The sequence below is a fragment of the Patagioenas fasciata genome, chromosome 34, assembly GCF_037038585.1.
Source record: "Patagioenas fasciata isolate bPatFas1 chromosome 34, bPatFas1.hap1, whole genome shotgun sequence".
NCBI lineage: Eukaryota > Metazoa > Chordata > Aves > Columbiformes > Columbidae > Patagioenas > Patagioenas fasciata.
The window spans coordinates 2,683,018-2,702,298 of record NC_092553.1 but is presented as its reverse complement, the minus strand read 5'-3'; the positions used below and the strand labels follow the sequence as shown (position 1 = coordinate 2,702,298).

The following is a 19,281-nucleotide window of genomic DNA, read 5'->3' as shown; positions in this document are numbered from 1 at the left end:
AAAAAAAGCCGAAGGAAATCGCCCTTGGGCGCGGTGGGGGGGGTGGGGGGGGTGGTTTCTCCTCAGCTCTGAGGGGAAGCGAAGGCCCCGCAGCCCCGGTGGGGCGGGGAATGGGGAAACGCCATTTTTTGCAGGCAAAGGGCCGCTAGCCCTGCCAAAAGGCACCCCCAGCGCCTTAAAAATGAATAAAAAAAGGGGGAAATAACCCCCCCGCCCCCACCAAACCGCCGCCCCGCCGGAGCTCTCTACTCACCGTCACTCGGCCCTCAGAATGGCGGCGGCTGGCACGGGGGGCGCCTTTTATACACGGCCACGCCCACAAGCCTGGCCACGCCCCTCCAGAGGCGCCGGGCCCGCCCCGCCGGAGGTGCCGCGCCTGCGCGCAAACCACCGCCCCGCCCTTCTCTCCTCCGTGCGCATGCGCGGCCACCGCCCGCTATTGTCCCGCGGGCCGTGTGGCGCAGTTTTTATTCACGCGGCGACCAACGCGCATGCGCGGCGTGGGAGGGAGGGAGGGAGGGAGGGTGGGGGGAGAGGGGGGTGGTGCCGTACAACAAAATGGCGGCGCCACGCCCATGAGGGGTGGGGCCGCGCCGCAAGATGGCGGCGCCCCGCCCGTGAGAGGCGGGGCTGTACGGCAACATGGCGGCGCGCTGGGGGGCCGCGCTGCTCAGGGCGGTGCGGGGCGGCCTGTGGGCCCGGGTGAGTCGTTTTGGGGCTAAAACCACCAGATTTGGGGTGCGGTGGGGTGTCCTGGGGCGGCCGGGGGAGGGAATGGGGCTGTGGCGTTGCGTGACGTCACGGTGTGGTCAGTGACGTCACGCTGGCGGGGGTGTGACGTCAGCGCTCCCTCAGGACCCCCCCCGGCTCTGCAGCACCCACGCAGCACCCAAGGGTCCCCCCGTGGCCCCACAATCCCCTTACCAAGAGCGGCCATGGGAGTATCTGGAGAGTGAAGGTAATGGGGAGGGGGGGGGGCGGATTTTTGGGGGGAAAAAGGGGGATTTTGGGGTCGCAGGGTGACGTGTCCCCCCCCCCCCATGTGCAGAGTACCGTGTGACGTATGGGGACAAGCCGGTGTGGGTCGGGTACCGGCGCAACCACAAGGGGGGGGTCCCACCACAACGGACACGCAAGGCCTGCCTGGTGAGAATGGGGGGAAATGGGGGGTGATTGGGATGGACTGGGATCAATGGGGGCTGATTGGGATGGATTGGGGGTGATTGGGATGGACTGGGATCAATGGGGGGTGATTGGGATGGACTGGGGGTGATTGGGATGGACTGGGATGAATGAGGGGGTAATTGGGATGAACTGGAATCAATGTGGGGGGATTGGGATGGACTGGGGGTGATTGGGATGGACTGGGATCAATGGGGGCTGATTGGGATAGACTGGGGGGGAATTGGGGGGACTGGGAGGGACTGTGAGGGATTGGGGACACTGGGGGGTGATTGGGATGGACTGGGATCAATGGGGGGTGATTGGGATGGACTGGGGGTGATTAGGATGGACTGGGATCAATGGGGGCTGATTGGGATGGACTGGGATCAATGGGGGGTGATTGGGATGGACTGGGATCAATGGGGGGTGATTGGGATGGACTGGGGGTGATTGGGATGGACTGGGATCAATGGGGGGTGATTGGGATGGACTGGGATCAATGGGGGGTGATTGGGATGGACTGGGGGTGATTGGGATGGACTGGGATCAATGGGGGGTGATTGGGATGGACTGGGATCAATGGAGGGGATTGGGAGGGACTGGGAAGGACTGGGGGGCACTGGAGGGTGATTGGGATGGACTGGGGGGCACTGGGGTGGACTGGGAGGGATTGGGGACACTGGGGGGTGATTGGGATGGACTGGGATCAATGGGGGGTGATTGGGATGGACTGGGGGTGATTGAGATGGACTGGGATCAATGGGGGTGATTGGGATGGACTGGGGGGCACTGGGATGGACTGGGATCATAGGGGGGTGATTGGGATGGACTGGGGGGGAATTGGGGGGACTGGGAGGGATTGGGGACACGGGGGGGTGATTGGGATGGACTGGGATCAATGGGGGGTGATTGGGATGGACTGGGGGGGAATTGGGGGGACTGGGAGTGACTGGGAGGGATTGGGGACACTGTGGGGTGATTGGGATGGACTGGGATCAATGAGGGGGTGATTGGGATGAACTGGGATCAATGGGGGCTGATTGGGATGGACTGGGGGTGATTGAGATGTACTGGGATCAATGGGGGCTGATTGGGATGGACTGGGGGGGAATTGGGGGGACTGGGAGGGACTGGGAGGGATTGGGGACACTGTGGGGTGATTGGGATGGACTGGGATCAATGGGGGGTGATTGGGATGGACTGGGATGAATGGGGGGGGATTGGGATGGACTGGGGGTGATTGGGATGGACTGGGATCAATGGGGGGTGATTGGGATGGACTGGGGGTGATTGGAATGGACTGGGATCAAAGGGGGGTGATTGGGATGGACTGGGGGTGATTGGGATGGACTGGGATCAATGGGGGGTAATTGGGATGGGCTGGGGGTGATTGGGATGGACTGGGATCAATGGGGGGTGATTGGGATGGACTGGGATCGATGGGGGGGTGATTGGGATGGACTGGGGGTGATTGGGATGGACTGGGGTCACTGTGGGGGAGTTGGGATGGACTGTGAGGGATTGGGACGGACTGGGGTCACTGGGAGGGACTGGGATGGACTGGGGAGGGAATTGGGGTCACTGGGATGTACCGGGGTCATTGGGAGGGACTGGGGTCACTGGGGGGGAATTGGGATGGACTGGGGAGGGAATTGGGGTGACTGGGAGGAACTGGGGTCACTGGGATGAACTGGGATGGCTGGGATGGACTGGGGATCACTGGGATGAACTGGGGACACTGGGATGGCCTGGGATGAACTGGGATGGACTGGGGGTGACTGGGATGAACAGGGAGCACTGGGATGGACTGGGATGGACTGGGGGTGACTGGGATGGCCTGGGATGGACTGGGATGACCGGGGTGCCCGCAGCGCCGCGGGAAGCGCGTGGGGAACCCGTGTCCCATCTGCAGGGACCACAACCTGTTGCTGCACTTCCGGGTGAGCCGGAAACGGCCGTTTGGGGGCGGAAACGGCCGTTTGGGGGCGGAAACGGCCGTTTGGGGGCGGGAAATGGGCGGTTGGGGGCGGGAAAGGGGCATTGGGGGTGGGGAAAGGGGCATTGGGGGTGGGGAAAGGGGCAATTGGCGGGAATGGGCGTTTGGGGGCTTCCTTTTCGTTCCCCCCCCCCATTGTCCCCCCCCCATTGTTCCCCCCCTATTGTTCCCCCCCGCATTGCTCCCCCCCGCATTGCTCCCCCCCGCATTGCTCCCCCCCCATTGTCCCCCCCATTCTTCCCCCCCATTCTTCCCCCCCCATTCTTCCCCCCCCCATTGTCCCCCCCATTGTTCCCCCCCCATTGTTCCCCCCCCATTGTTCCCCCCCCATTGCCCCCCCCCATTGCCCCCCCATTGCCCCCCCATTGCCCCCCCCCCATTGTCCCCCCCATTGTTCCCCCCCCATTGTTCCCCCCCCATTGTTCCCCCCCCATTGTTCCCCCCCCATTGCCCCCCCCATTGCCCCCCCCCATTGCCCCCCCCCATTGCCCCCCCCCATTGCCCCCCCCCATTGCCCCCCCCCATTGCCCCCCCCCCATTGTCCCCCCCCATTGTTCCCCCCCCATTGTTCCCCCCCCATTGTTCCCCCCCCATTGTCCCCCCCATTGTTCCCCCCCATTGTTCCCCCCCATTGTTCCCCCCATTGTCCCCCCCCCATTGTTCCCCCCCATTGCCCCCCCATTGTCCCCCCCCATTGTCCCCCCCCATTGTCCCCCCCCCATTGTCCCCCCCCCATTGTCCCCCCCCCATTGTTCCCCCCCATTGTTCCCCCCCATTGTTCCCCCCCCATTGTTCCCCCCCCATTGTTCCCCCCCCATTGCCCCCCCCATTGTCCCCCCCCATTGTCCCCCCGCATTGTTCCCCCCGCATTGTTCCCCCCGCATTGTTCCCCCCCCTTTCGTTCCCCCCCCTTTCGTTCCCCCCCCTTTCGTTCCCCCCCTTTCGTTCCACCCCCCTATTGGTTCCCCCCCATTTGTCCCCTCTCCCTTCCTCCCCCCCATCTTCCTCCCCCCCCTTCTTCTTCCTCCCCCCCCTTCTTCTTCCTCCCCCCCCTTCTTCTTCCTCCCCCCCCTTCTTCTTCCTCCCCCCCCTTCTTCTTCCTCCCCCCCCTTCTTCTTCCTCCCCCCCCTTCTTCTTCCTCCCCCCTCTTCTTCTTCCTCCCCCCTCTTCTTCTTCCTCCCCCCCCTTCTTCTTCCTCCCCCCCCTTCTTCTTCCTCCCCCCCCTTCTTCTTCCTCCCCCCCCTTCTTCTTCCTCCCCCCCCTTCTTCTTCCTCCCCCCCCTTCTTCTTCCTCCCCCCCCTTCTTCTTCCCCCCCCCCCCCATCTCCCTCCCCCCCCCCCCCATCTTCCTCCCCCCCCCTTTCACCCCCCCCTTTCCCCAGAACGTGAAGCTCCTGGACCAGTTCATCTGCCCCCATTCTGGTGTCGTCCTGCACCCCACGCACACAGGTTTGGGGGTCACCCATTGTTCTGGGGGGTCACCCATTGTTCTGGGGGTCACCCACCATCCTGGGGGGGTCACCCATTGTTCTGGGGATCACACACTATTATAGGGGGTCACCCATCATTCTGGGGGGTCACACACTATTCTAGGGGTTCACCACCATTCTGGGGTCCCCCCCATGTTATAGGGGTTCACCCATTGTTATAGGGGTCACCCATTATTCTGGGGGTTCCCCCACCATTCTAGGGGTTCCCCCACCATTCTGGGTCCCCCCCATGTTCTAGGGGTTCACCCACATTCTGGGGGTTCACCCACCATTATAGGGGTTCACCCACATTTTGGGGGGTTCACCCACCGTTCTAGGGGTTCACCCACCATTCTAGGGGTTCCCCCACCATTCTAGGGGTTCCCCCACCATTCTGGGGGCCCCCCCATGTTATAGGGGTTCACCCATTGTTATAGGGGTCACCCATTATTCTGGGGGTTCCCCCACCATTCTAGGGGTTCCCCCACCATTCTGGGTCCCCCCCATGTTCTAGGGGTTCACCCACATTCTGGGGGTTCACCCACCATTATAGGGGTTCACCCACATTTTGGGGGGGTCACCCACCGTTCTAGGGGTTCACCCACCATTCTAGGGGTTCCCCCACCATTCTGGGGGCCCCCCCATGTTATAGGGGTTCACCCATTGTTATAGGGGTCACCCATTATTCTGGGGGTTCCCCCACCATTCTAGGGGTTCCCCCACCATTCTGGGGCCCCCCCCACGTTCTAGGGGTTCACCCACATTCTGGGGGTTCACCCACCATTATAGGGGTTCACCCACATTTTGGGGGGGTCACCCATCATTCTAGGGGTTCACCCACCATTCTGGGGTCCCCCCCACATTCTAGAGGTTCACCCACCACTCTAGGGGTTCACCCACCATTCTGGGGTCCCCCCCAATGTTATAGGGGTTCACCCACCATTCTGGGGGTTCACTCACCATTCTGGGGTTCCCCCCATGTTCTAGGGGTTCCCCCACCATTCTGGGGACCCCCCAATGTTATAGGGGTTCACCCAGCATTCTGGGGTCCCCCCAATCTTATAGGGGTTCACCCACCATTCTGAGTCCCCCCCACATTCTAGGGGTTCACCCACCATTCTGGGGGTTCACCCACATTCTAGGGCTTCACCCCACATTCCGGGTGCTCCCCAACATTTTGGGGTCCCCCCTTTCCCCCCCAGGTCTCTGCATGAAGCAGCACAAGCTCCTCACCAAGGCCGTGGCGCAGGCTCAGGATCACGGTGAGTCCCCCCCTCCCAACTTGGGGTGCCCCCAGCACCCATGGGTGCCCCCCAACACCCATGGGTGCCCCTAAACATCCCCCCCCAGGTCTCCTATGGCTTCACGTCCCCTATGTGTCCCCCCCCCACGATGACTTCTCCAATCGCCACCTCGCCGTGGCCAAGACCCCCCTGGGACCCCCATTGGGGCGCCCCTGGTACCCCTGGTATGAGCGGCTCCCGCCCCCCCCGGCCGCTATCGCCCGCATGCGTCGCCTCTACAAGGGTTTCCTGAAGGAAGAAACACCCGTGGGGACTCCACCCGAGTCCCCTCAAGCCCCCTGAGCCACGAACAGGTGAATAAAGTGGGGTTTTTTTACACTTAAAACTCGTTTTTCCCTCGTTTTTGTCGCTTCTTGGCAATATGGCGAGGCGCGGAGGGGGGTATATCCCAGCGTGCTTTGCGCTGCTAGGGGGGTACTTCCCGTCATGCTCTGCGGCAAGGCGGTTCTGGGTTGCCAGGGCGGGCGAATGGGAGGCGGTGATTGGTTCGCTCGTTGCTAGGGGGCGTGGTTACGCTGCTAGTGGTGCAGGGACGTTGGGGCGGGGCTCGGTTGTTACGGGAGGACGAAAGGGAGGCGGTGATTGGTTCGCTGGTTGCTAGGGGGCTGGTCAAACCCGCCGGCGATGGATGGACGTCGGGGCGGGTCTTGGTTGCTACGGGCGGGACGAACGGGAGGCGGTGATTGGTTCGCCGGTTGCTAGGGGGCTGGTTTAACCCGCCGTTGGTGGATGGACGTCGGGGCGGGTCTTGGTTGCTACGGGCGGACGAACGGGGAGCGGCGATTGGCTCCCCGGTTGCTAGGGGGCGAGGCCAACCCGCCGTTGGTGGATGGACGTCGGGGCGGGGCTCGGTTGCCAGGTGCGGGCGAAGGGGAGGCAGTGATTGGCTTCCCGGTTGCTAGGGGGCGAGGCCAACCCGCCGCTGGTGGATGGACGTCGGGGCGGGGCTCGGTTGCTAGGTGCGGGCGAACGGGAGGCAATGATTGGTTCCCGGGCTGCTAGGGGGCGGGGATAACCCGCCGTTGGTGGATGGGCGTTGAGGGGGGCTCGGTTGCTAGGTGCGGGCGAAGGGGAGGCAGTGATTGGTTCCCCGGTTGCTAGGGGGCGGGGATAACCCGCCGGTGGTGGATGGACGTTGTGGGGGGGGCTCGGTTGCTAGGTGCGGGCGAAGGGGAGGCAGTGATTGGCTCCCCGGTTGCTAGGGGGCTGGTTTAACCCGCCGGTGATGGATGGACGTCGGGGCGGGTCTTGGTTGCTACGTGCGGACGAACGGGAGGCGGTGATTGGTTCCCGGGTTGCTAGGGGGCGAGGCCAACCCGCTGTTGGTGGATGGACGTTGTGGGGGGGGCTCGGTTGCTACGGGTGGGACGAACGGAAGGCGGCGATTGGCTCCCCGGTTGCTAGGGGGTGGGGATACCCCGCCGTTGGTGGATGGACGTTGTGGGGGGGGCTCGGTTGCTAGGTGCGGGCAAAGGCGAGGCAGTGATTGGTTCCCCGGTTGCTAGGGGGCGAGGCCAACCCGCCGTTGGTGGATGGACGTCGGGGCGGGGCTCGGTTGCTAGGTGCGGGCAAAGGCGAGGCAGTGATTGGTTCCCGGTTGCTAGGGGGCGGGGCCAACCCGCCGTTGGTGGATGAACATCGGGGCGGGGCTCGGTTGCTAGGTACGGGATGCGGCGATTGGTTCGCCGGTTGCCAGGGGCGTGGCTCCGCTGCCGGTGGCGGCGGCCGGGCCGGGCCCGGCGGGTGGAGGCGGCGGCGGCGGCGAGGCCGGGCCGGGCCGGGCCCGGCGGGCATAGGCGACCATGGAGTTCCCCTTTGACCTAACGCCGGTGCTGGGCGACCGCTTCTGCGTGGTGGACCAGCACTTACGGCCCGCCGGTCGCCCCGGGCCCACCCACCGGTAACGGGGGCTTGCGCCCGCCCGGGGGATACTGGGAAGCATTGGGGGGGGCGCGGGGCATGCTGGGAAACTGGAGCGCCCCATTGTGCTGGGCAATGGGGGGGGGAGTGTTACCCCGGGGCATGCTGGGAAACTTGGGGTGGGGAGGGGGGGGGATGCTGGGTAACGGCTCCTCAGCCCGCCCCCCCCCAGGTCATTTTGGGGGGGGTTGGGGTCACAGTGTCCCCCCCAATGTCCTCAATGTCCCCGTGTCCCCCCCCGTGTCCCCCCCCGGTGCAGGGGGGACTTGCAGCAGCAGCTCAGGACCGTCATTGATGAACTGGGAAAGGCCTCGGCCAAGGTGGGGGGGTCTGGGGGGGTTGTTAGGGGGTTATTGGTGTTAATTGGGGGGGTTACTGGTGTTAATTGGGGGGGGGTTACTGGTGTTAATTGGGGGGGGTTCCTGGTGTTAATTGGGGGGGGTTACTGGTGTTAATTGGGGGGTTACTGGTGTTAATTGGGGGGGGGTTACTGGTGTTAATTGGGGGGGGTTACTGGTGTTAATGAGGGGTGATTTGGGTTACTGGGGGGGGTTATTAGGGATACTGGGGGTAACTGGGGGGTTTATTGGGGTTACTGGGGGGTCACAGGGGGTTTATTGGGGTTACTGGGGGGTTCTTGGGTACACTGGGGGGTTACTGGGAGGTTACTGGGAGGGTTATTGGGGTTACTGGGGGGGTTAATGGGGTTACTGGGGGGCCATTGGGGTTACTGGGAGGGTTATTGGGGTCACTGGGGGGGTTACTGGGGGGTTATTGGGGTCACTGGGAGGTTACTGGGGGGTTATTGGGGTTACTGGGGGGTCACTGGGAGGCAAGTGGGGGGGTTATCGGGGTTACTGGGGGGGTTATTGGGGTTAACGGGGGGGTTATTGGGGTCACTGGGAGACAACTGGGGGGTTACTGGGGTTACTGGGGGGTTATCGGGGGGCCATTGTGGTTGCTGGGGGAGTTATTGGGGGGCCATTGGGGTTACTGGAGGGGTTACTGGGGGGGTTATTGGGGGGTTATTGGGGTTACCGGGGGGGTTATTGGGGTCACTGGGAGATAACTGGGGGGTTATTGGGGTTACTGGGGGGTTACTGGGGGGCCATTGTTGTTACTGGGGGGGTTACTGGGGGGCCATTGGGGTTACTGGGGGGGTTATTGGGGTCACTGGGAGGTAACTGGGGGGTTACTGGGGTTACTGGGGGGGTTATTGGGGAGCCATTGGGGTTACTGTGGGGGTTACTGGGGTTACTGGGGGGCCATTGGGATTACTGGGGGGTTATTTGGGTTACTGGGGGGCCATTGGGGTTACTGGGGGGGGTTACTGGGGGGCCATTGGGGTTAGTGGGGGGTTACTGTGGTTACTGGGGGGTTATTGGGGTTACTGGGGGGGTTACTGGGGGGCCATTGTGGTTACTGGGGGGGTTATTGGGGTCACTGGGAGGTAACTGGGGGGGTTATTGGGGTTACTGGGGGGCCATTGGGGTTACTGGGGGGGTTACTGGGGGGTTATTGGGGTCACTGGGAGGTAACTGGGGGGTTACTGGGGTTACTGGGGGGGTTATTGGGGTCACTGGGAGGTTACTGGGGGGTTATTGGGGTTACTGGGGGGGTTACTGGGGGGGTTATTGGGGTCACTGGGAGGTAACTGGGGGGTTACTGGGGTTACTGGGGGGGTTACTGGGGGGCCATTGGGGTTACTGGGGGGGTTATTTGGGGTTACTGGGGGGGTTACTGGGGTTACTGGGGGGCCATTGGGATTACTGGGGGGTTATTTGGGTTACTGGGGGGCCATTGGGGTTACTGGGGGGGTTACTGGGGGGCCATTGTGGTTACGGGGGGGGTTATTGGGGTCACTGGGAGGTAACTGGGGGGTTATTGGGGTTACTGGGGGGCCATTGGGATTACTGGGGGGGTTACTGGGGGGGTTATTGGGGTCACTGGGAGGTAACTGGGGGGTTACTGTGGTTACTGGGGGGGTTATTGGGGTCACTGGGAGGTTACTGGGGGGTTATTGGGGTTACTGGGGGGCCATTGGGATTACTGGGGGGGTTATTGGGGTCACTGGGAGGTAACTGGGGGGTTACTGGGGTTACTGGGGGGGTTACTGGGGGGCCATTGGGGTTACTGGGGGGGTTATTTGGGGTTACTGGGGGGTTATTGGGGTTACTGGGGGGGCCATTGGGGTTACTGGGGGGGTTATTTGGGGTTACTGGGGGGGTTACTGGGGTTACTGGGGGGCCATTGGGATTACTGGGGGGTTATTTGGGTTACTGGGGGGCCATTGGGGTTACTGGGGGAGTTACTGGGGGGCCATTGGGATTACTGGGGGGTTGTTTGGGTTACTGGGGGGGTTACTGGGGGGCCATTGGGGTTACTGGGGGGTAACTGGGAGTTACTGGTGGGGGGTAACTGGGAGTAACTGGTGTGAATTGGGGCTCCAGGCCCAGGGCCTCCCCGCCCCCGTGACCAGCGCGGCGCGCATGGAGAGCAACCGGCACGTGCTCTACATCCTGCGGGACCCCGGCGGCGCCGCGCACCGGTGGGACCCCAAAAACACCCCAAAAACACCCCAAAACACCCCAAAAACACCCCAGAACCCCCCCCAGAACCCCCCCCAAAACCCCACCCCCAAAAACCCCCCAAAACCCCCCCAAAACACCCCCAAAAACCCCAAATCCCCACCCCCAAAACACCGCAAACAACCCCCCAAAACACCCCCCAAAATACCCCAGAACACCCCCCAAAATACCCCAAAACACCCCCCAAAATACCCCAAAACCCGACCCCCAAAACACCCCAAAATACCCACAATAGCCCCCCAAAACACCCCCAACAACCCCCCAAAATACCCCAAAACCCAACCCCCAAAACACCCAAACCAACCCCCAATAACCCCCCAAAACACCCCCAACAACCCCCCAAAATACCCCAAAACCCGACCCCCAAATCACCCCCCAAAACACCCAAAAATACCCCCAAAACACCCCAAAACACCCCCAACAACCCCCCAAAATACCCCAAATCCCCGCCCCCAATAACCCCCCAAAACCCCCCCAAAACACCCCCAAAAACCCCAAATCCCCACCCCCAAAACGCCGCAAACAACCCCCCAAAACTCCCAAAAATACCCCAGAACACCCCCCAAAATACCCCAAAACCCGACCCCCAAAACACCCCAAAATACCCACAATAGCCCCCCAAAACACCCCCAACAACCCCCCAAAATACCCCAAAACCCGACCCCCAAATCACCCCCCAAAATACCCCCAAAACACCCCAAAACACCCCCAACAACCCCCCAGAATACCCCAAATCCCCACCCCCAATAACCCCCCAAAACACCCCCAAAACACCCCCAAAAACCCCAAATCCCCACCCCCAAAACGCCGCAAACAACCCCCCAAAACACCCCCCGAAATACCCCAGAACACCCCCCAAAACACCCAAAAGTACCCCCAATAACCCCCCAAAACACCCCCAATAACCACCCAAAACACCCCCCAAAATACCCCAAAACCTGAACCCCAATAACCCCCAAAACACCCCCAATAATCCCCAAATCCCCACCCCAAAACCCCCCCAACACCCCACCCCCAATAACCCCCCAAAACCCCCCAAAATACCCCAAAACACCCCCCAAAACCCCCGAATCCCCACCCCAAACCCCCCCCAAAAACCCCAAATCCCCACCCCCAAAATCCCCCAATCCCCCACCCCAAAACCCCCAAATCCCCCAAACCCCCCCAAACCCCCACCCCAAAACCCCCAAACCCCCACCCCCAAAATCCCCCAAACCCCCCCCAAAATCCCCAAACCCCCACCCCCCAAACCCCCCAAGCCCCCCCAAACCCCCACCCCCAAAATTTCCCAACCCCCCCACCCCAAAACCCCAAACCCCCACCCCCCAAATCCCCCAAACCCCCCCAAACCCCCACCCCCAAAATCCCCCAAACCCCCCCCAAAATCCCCAAACCCCCACCCCCCAAACCCCCCAAGCCCCCCCAAACCCCCACCCCCAAAATCTCCCAAGCCCCCCACCCCAAAACCCCAAACCCCCACCCCCCAAACCCCCCAAGCCCCCCCAAACCCCCACCCCCAAAATCTCCCAACCCCCCACCCCAAAACCCCAACCCCCCCACCCCACAACCCCCAAACCCCCATCCCATAAATCCCCCAACCCCCCCAAAACCCCACCCCCAAAATCTCCCAAAACCCCCACCCCCAAATTCCCCCAACCCCCCACCCCAAAACCCCCCCAAGACCCCACCCCAAAACTCCCAAACCCCCACCCCCCAAATCCCCCAAACCCCCCCAAACCCCCACCCCAAAACCCCCAAACCCCCACCCCCAAAATCCCCCAAACCCCCCCCAAAATCCCCAAACCCCCACCCCCCAAACCCCCCAAGCCCCCCCAAACCCCCACCCCCAAAATCTCCCAACCCCCCCTCCCCAAAACCCCAACCCCCCACCCCCCAAATCCCCATTACCCCCCAAACCCCCACCCCCAAAATCCCCCAAACCCCCCCCAAAATCCCCAAACCCCCACCCCCCAAACCCCCCAAGCCCCCCCAAGACCCCACCCCCAAAATCTCCCAACCCCCCCTCCCCAAAATCCCAACCCCCCACCCCACAACCCCCAAACCCCCACAATCCCCCATAAACCCCCAAATCCCCAGCCCCAAAACCCCCAAACCCCCACCCCCCAAATCCCCCAACCCCCCCACCCCAAGACCCCCAACCCCCCCACCCCAAAACCCCCCAAACCCCCCCTGTCCCCCAGGCCCCCCCGTGGTGCCGTCATCGGTTTCCTCAAGGTTGGCTACAAGAAGCTCTTCCTGCTGGTGAGTGTCCCCCATTGTCCCCCATTGTCCCCTCATGTCCCCATTGTCCCCCCATGTCCCCCCCATGTCCCCCCCATGTCCCCCCATGTCTCCTCATGTCCCCCCCATTGTCCCCCCATGTCCCCATGGTCCCCTCCATGGTCCCCCCCCTTGTCCCCCCCGTTGTCCCCCCTATGTCCCCATTGTCCCCCCCCGATTGTCCCCCCCCCCATTGTCCCCCCACCTTGTCCCCCACCTTGTCCCCCCCCCATGTCCCCGCCGTTGTCCCCCCATGTCCCCATTGTCCCCCCATGTCCCCATTGTCCCCATTCTCCCCTCCGTGTCCCCATTCTCCCCCCATTGTCCCCCCATGTCCCCATTGTCCCCCCATGTCCTCACTGTCCCCGCCTTGTCCCCCCATGTCGCCATTGTCCCCCCCCTTGTCCCCCCCCTTGTCCCCATTCTCCGCCCCATTCTCCCCCAAATTGTCCCCCCATGTCCCTATTGTACCCCCCATGTCCCCCCCATTGGCCCCCATTGGCCCCCACATGTCCTCATTGCCCCCCATGTCCCATTGTCCCCCCCATTGCCCCCCATGTCCCATTGCCCCCCATGTCCCCATTGTCCCCCCCATTGTCCTCCCCATGTCCCCATTGCCCCCCCATGTCCCATTGCCCCCCCATGTCCCATTGTCCCCCATGTCCCATTGCCCCCCATGTCCCATTGCCCCCCATATCCCATTGCCCCCCGCGTCCTCATTGCCCCCCATGTCCCATTGCCCCCCATGTCCCATTGCCCCCCCATATCCCATTGCCCCCCCATTTCCCCATTGCCCCCCCATGTCCCATTGCCCCCCCATTTCCCCATTGCCCCCCCATGTCCCATTGCCCCCCATGTCCCATTGCCCCACATGTCCCGTTGTCCTCCCATTGCCCCCCATGTCCCCATTGCCCCCCATGTCCCATTGCCCCCCCATGTCCCCATTGCCCCCCATGTCCCATTGCCTCCCATGTCCCCATTGTCCCCCCCATGTCCCCTTGCCCCCCCATGTCCCCATTGCCCCCCATGTCCCATTGTCCCCCCATGTCCCCATTGTCCTCCCATGTCCTATTGCCCCCCATGTCCCATTGCCCCCCCATTTCCCCATTGCCCCCCCATTTCCCATTGCCCCCCATGTCCCATTGTCCCCCCATGTCCCATTGCCCCCCATGTCCCATTGTCCCCCCCATGTCCCATTGTCCCCCCCATGTCCCATTGTCCCCCCATGTCCCATTGCCCCCCATGTCCCATTGTCCCATGTCCCATTGCCCCCCCATGTCCCATTGCCCCCCATGTCCCATTGTCCCCCCCATGTCCCATTGCCCCCCCATTTCCCCATTGCCCCCCCATTTCCCATTGCCCCCCATGTCCCATTGCTCCCCCATGTCCCATTGCTCCCCATGTCCCATTGCCCCCCATGTCCCATTGCTCCCCATGTCCCACTGCCCCCCCCATGTCCCATTGTCCCCCATGTCCCATTGTCCCCCACGTCCCATTGCCCCCCACGTCCCATTGCCCCCCATGTCCCATTGTCCCCCCCATGTCCCATTGCCCCCCATGTCCCATTGCCCCCCATGTCCCCATTGTCCCCCCATGTCCCATTGCCCCCCCATGTCCCCATTGTCCCCCCATGTCCCATTGCCCCCCATGTCCCATTGCCCCCCCATGTCCCCATTGTCCCCCCATGTCCCCTTTGTCCCCCCATGTCCCCATTGCCCCCCATGTCCCCATTGCCCCCCATGTTCCATTGCCCCCCATGTCCCATTGCCCCCCCATGTCCCATTGTCCCCCATGTCCTCATTCCCCCCCATGTCCCATTGCCCCCCCATGTCCCATTGTCCCCCCATGTCCCCATTGCCCCCCATGTCCCATTACCCCCCATGTCCCGTTGCCCCCCCATGTCCCATTGTCCCCCCATGTCCCCATTGTCCCCCCCATGTCCCATTGCCCCTCCATGTCCCATTGTCCCCCATGTCCCATTGCCCCCCCATGTCCCCATTGCCCCCCATGTCCCATTGACCCCCATGTCCCCATTGCCCCCCCATGTCCTCATTCCCCCCCATGTCCCATTGCCCCCCATGTCCCATTGCCCCCCATGTCCCCATTGTCCCCCCATGTCCCATTGCCCCCCATGTCCCATTGCCCCCCCATGTCCCCATTGCCCCCCCATGTCCCATTGCCCCCCATGTCCCGTTGCCCCCCATGTCCCATTGCCCCCCATGTCCCCATTGCCCCCCATGTCCCATTGCCCCCCATGTCCCATTGTCCTCCCATTGTCCCCCCATGTCCCCATTGCCCCCCCATGTCCCCATTGCCCCCCCATGTCCCATTGCCCCCCCATGTCCCATTGTCCCCCATGTCCCATTGTCCCCCATGTCCCATTGCCCCCCATGTCCCATTGTCCCCCCCATGTCCTCATTGCCTCCCATGTCCCATTGTCCCCCCATGTCCCAGTGCCCCCCATGTCCCAGTGCCCCCCATGTCCCATTGCCCCCCCATGTCCCCATTGTCCCCCCCATGTCCCCATTGTCCCCCCATGTCCCCATTGCCCTCCCATGTCCTCATTCCCTCCCCATATCCCCATTGTCCCCCCCATGTCCCCATTGCCCCCCCATATCCCATTGCCCCCCACGTCCTCATTGCCTCCCATGTCCCATTGCCCCCCCATGTCCCCATTGCCCCCCCATGTCCCATTGCCCCCCATGTCCCCATTGCCCCCCCATGTCCCCATTGCCCCCCCATGTCCCATTGCCCCCCATGTCCCCATTATCCCCCCATGTCCCCATTGCCCCCCCATATCCCATTGCCCCCCACGTCCCCATTGCCCCCCATGTCCCCATTGCCCCCCATGTCCCCATTGTCCCCATGTCCCCATTGTCCCCCCATGTCCCATTGTCCCCCCATGTCCCCATTGCCCCCCATGTCCCCATTGCCCCCCATGTCCCATTGCCCCCCCATATCCCATTGCCCCCCACGTCCTCATTGCCCCCCATGTCCCCATTGCCCCCCATGTCCCATTGCCCCCCATGTCCCTTTGTCCCCCCCAGGACCGCACCGGCGTCCACGTGGAGTCGGAGCCGCTGTGCGTGCTGGATTTCTACATCCACGAATCGCTGCAGCGCCATGGCCACGGCCGGGCCCTGTTCCAGCACATGCTGCAGGTGACACCGTGACACCCCCGGCGGGGAGGGGACACCCTGGGGACACCCCCGGTGACACCTGTGTCCCCCCCCCCTCCCCGCAGAGCGAAAGGGTCGACCCCCGGCGATTGGCCATAGATCGACCCTCCCAAAAGCTCCTGGGCTTCCTTAGGAAGCACTACGGGCTGGACGATCCCATCCCGCAGGTGAGCGGGGGGGTTTGGGGTGGCCCCCCCCCCGCCCTGTCATGGGAGGTTCCACCCCCACGTTGGGGGTTCCAACCATATGGGCGGTTCCATTCGTCATGGGGGGGTTCCACTCATCATGGGGTGTTCCACTCATTATGGGTGGGGGGATCCACACATCATGGGATGTTCCACCCCCATCATGGGGGGATCCACACATCATGGGATGTTCCACCCCCATCATGGGGTGTTCCACCCCTAGGTTGGGGGGTTCCATCCATAGGGGGGTTCCATTTGTCATGGGGGGGTTCCACTCATCATGGGGTGTTCCACTCATTATGGGTGGGGGGATCCACACATCATGGGATGTTCCACCCCCATCATGGGGGGTTCCACCCCCAGGTTGGGGGGTTCCATTCATATGGGGGGTTCCATTTGTCGTGGGGGGGTTCCACTCATCATGGGTGGGGGGGATCCACACATCATGGGATGTTCCACCCCCATCATGGGGGGTTCCACCCCTAGGTTGGGGGGTTCCATTCATATGGGGGGTTCCATTTGTCATGGGGGGGTTCCACCCATCATGGGGGGTTCCCCACATCATGGGGGGACCCAAATATTGAGGGTTTGTGCCCGTTCTTGGCGTTGGGGGCACTGGGGGGTTACTGGTGTTAACTGGGGGGGTTTATTTGGGTTACTGGGGGGTTACTGGGAGGACACTGGTGTTAACTGGGGGGATTATTAGGGATACTGGGGGGTTACTGTTGTTAACTGGGGGGGGTTTATTTGGGTTACTGAAGGGTTATTTGGGTTACTGGGGAGTTATTTTGAATAGTGGGGGTTTACTGGTGTTAACTGGGAGGGTATTTGAGTTATTGGGGGGTTATTAGGGATACTGGGAGGTTACTGGGGGGGTTATTAGGGATACTGGGGGGACACTGCTGTTAACTGGGGGTGATATTTGGGTTATTGGGGCGTTACTGGTGTTAACTGGGGGGTTATTAGGGATACTGGGGGTTACTGGTGTTAACTGGGGGGGTTATTAGGGATACTAGGGGGGTCACTGGTGTTAACTGGGGGGGTTATTTGGGTTACTGGGGTGTTATTATGGACACTGAGAGGTTACTGGGGGCAAGTGGGGGGGGGCACTTGGGTTAATGAGGGGTTATTGGGGGGGTAAATCACCCCAAAAATGCCCCGTTCCTTCCCCCCCGCAGGTGAACAACTTTGTCATCTTTGAGGGTTTCTTCTCCAACCGCCCCGGTGAGTTTTGGGGGGTCCCGGAGGGGGGTGTTGGGGGGGTTCATGTGACCCCAATAATGTCCCCCCCCCCCATAGCCCCCCCCCGCCGGCCGCCCCCCAAGCGCCCCGAGGAGCAGATCAAGCCGTACTCGCTGTCCGAGCGCGACTGTAAGTGGGGAAACTGAGCCGCGGGGTCCCTCGCTTTGGCTCCGCCTTCCCCCGGGGGTGTGGCCTCGCTTGGCTCCACCCCCCCGGCGGGGGGGCGTGGTCTTACTTGGTTCTGCCCCCTGGGATTGACCTCAGTTGGGGGAGTGGGTGGGTTCACTTGGCTCCACCCCGGGGGTGTGGCCTCACTTGGCCCCGCCCCTGGGGATTGGCCTCACTATGTGGGGGTGTGGCCTCACTTGGCTCCACCCCTGGGGATTGGCATCACTTGGTGGGGGTGTGGCCTAACTTGGCTCCACCCCTGGGGATTGGCTTCACTGGGTATGGGGTGTGGCTTCACTTGGCTCCGCCCCTGGGGATTTGCATCGCTTGGTGGGGGTGTGGCCTAACTTGGCTCCGCCCCTAGAGATTGGCATCACTTGCTGGGGGGTGTGGCCTCACTTGGCTCCGCCCCTGGGGATTTGCATTGCTTGGTGGGGGTGTGGCCTAACTTGGCTCCACCCCTGGGGATTGGCTTCACTGGGTAGGGGGTGTGGCTTCACTTGGCTCCGCCCCGGGGATTGGCCTCACTTGGTGGGGGTGTGGCCTCACTTGGCTCCGCCCCTGGGGAATTGGCATCACTTTGGGGGGGTGTGGGTTCACTTGGCTCCGCCCCGGGGGTGTGGCCACACTTAGTGGGGGTGTGGCCTCACTTGGCTCCACCCCTGGGGATTGGCTTCACTGGGTAGGGGGTGTGGCCTCACTTGGCTCCGCCCCTGGGGATTGGCGTCACTTGGTGGGGGGTGTGGCTTCACTAGGCTCTGCCCCTGGGCATTGGTCTCACTGGGTGGGGGGTGTGGCCTCACTTGGCTCCGCCCCTGGGGATTTGCATCGCTTGGTGGGGGTGTGGCCTCACTTGGCTCCGCCCCTGGGGATTTGCATCGCTTGGTGGGGGTGTGGCCTAACTTGGCTCCACCCCTGGGGATTGGCTTCACTGGGTAGGGGGTGTGGCTTCACTAGGCTCCGCCCCTGGAGATTGGTATCACTTGGTGGGGGTGTGGCCTCACTTGGCTCCGCCCCGGGGATTGGCCTCACTTGGTGGGGGTGTGGCTTCACATGGCTCCACCCTGGGGGTGTGGCCTCACTTGGCCCCGCCCGTGGGGATTGGCATCACTTGGGGGGTGTGGCTTCACTTGGCTCCACCCCGGGGATTGGCCTCACTTGGCTCCTCCCATGTGGGGGCGTGGCCTCCCCTGAGCTCCACCAATCCCCTCGCAGTCCTGCGGGAGGAGGCGGAGCCTCCCTGGCCATTCAACCTTCGCCCAGCTGGGGGGTCCCCGGTGCGTGGGACCCTCCGGCCCTTCGTGCGTCGGGACGGGCGGACGGAGCCGCCGGCGGGACAGACGGACGCCCCTCCCCCCCCACGCCGCGCCAGGTGGGGGGCTGGGGTTGTGGTTTTTTTCCCCCATTTTCTTGTTTTATTGACTTTTTTACTGATTTTTGCGTTTCTTTGCCTTTGCAGCTCCCTCGGACGCTGAGCGCGCCCCGTTCTCCCCCCATCGCCCCCACTTCCCGCCCCCCACCCTCCTCGTTTTTCTTACATTTCAATAAAAACGGTGAAATCTTCATTCCCGCGTTTCTCTCCGGGACCCGCGGGGGAGGGGGGGGGCGTGGCCTCGCTGGAGCCCCGCCCACAACGCGCTGCAGCGCCTCATTGGCTTAACCACACCCCCGCCATTCCGGAGAGCCGCGCTCCCATTGGCTGCAGCGGATGAATGAATGAATGAATGAACGAACGCAGCCACTCGGCGGGAAACCAGCCGCGCATGCGCATCACGCCGGGCGCAGCC

General features: G+C 63.0%; 2 protein-coding genes across 5 annotated transcripts; both read left to right on the top strand.

Moving 5' to 3' along the window:
* Positions 1-596: 596 nt before the first annotated feature.
* MRPS18B (mitochondrial ribosomal protein S18B) lies at positions 597-6,257 on the top strand. The gene is made up of 7 exons (XM_071801038.1): positions 597-702; positions 856-958; positions 1,049-1,146; positions 3,036-3,104; positions 4,542-4,608; positions 5,831-5,890; positions 5,979-6,257. Exons 1-7 carry the CDS (start codon positions 643-645, stop codon positions 6,212-6,214), a joined length of 693 nt encoding a protein of 230 aa, XP_071657139.1. The 5' UTR covers positions 597-642; the 3' UTR covers positions 6,215-6,257.
* A 1,380-nt stretch (positions 6,258-7,637) lies between these two features.
* Positions 7,638-19,059, top strand: ATAT1 (alpha tubulin acetyltransferase 1). 4 transcript variants are annotated; one of them, XM_071801036.1, is made up of 11 exons: positions 7,638-7,832; positions 8,112-8,172; positions 10,303-10,400; positions 12,642-12,702; positions 15,768-15,881; positions 15,965-16,066; positions 17,263-17,308; positions 17,384-17,455; positions 18,710-18,749; positions 18,786-18,866; positions 18,954-19,059. In XM_071801036.1, exons 1-11 carry the CDS (start codon positions 7,735-7,737, stop codon positions 18,967-18,969), a joined length of 789 nt encoding a protein of 262 aa, XP_071657137.1. In that variant the 5' UTR covers positions 7,638-7,734; the 3' UTR covers positions 18,970-19,059. The 4 variants fall into 4 exon arrangements, with proteins under 4 accessions (XP_071657137.1, XP_071657138.1, XP_065718289.1 ...); XM_071801037.1 differs by lacking the exon at positions 17,384-17,455; XM_065862217.2 differs by having other exon boundaries at positions 7,639-7,832; positions 18,710-18,866.
* Positions 19,060-19,281: the final 222 nt, after the last annotated feature.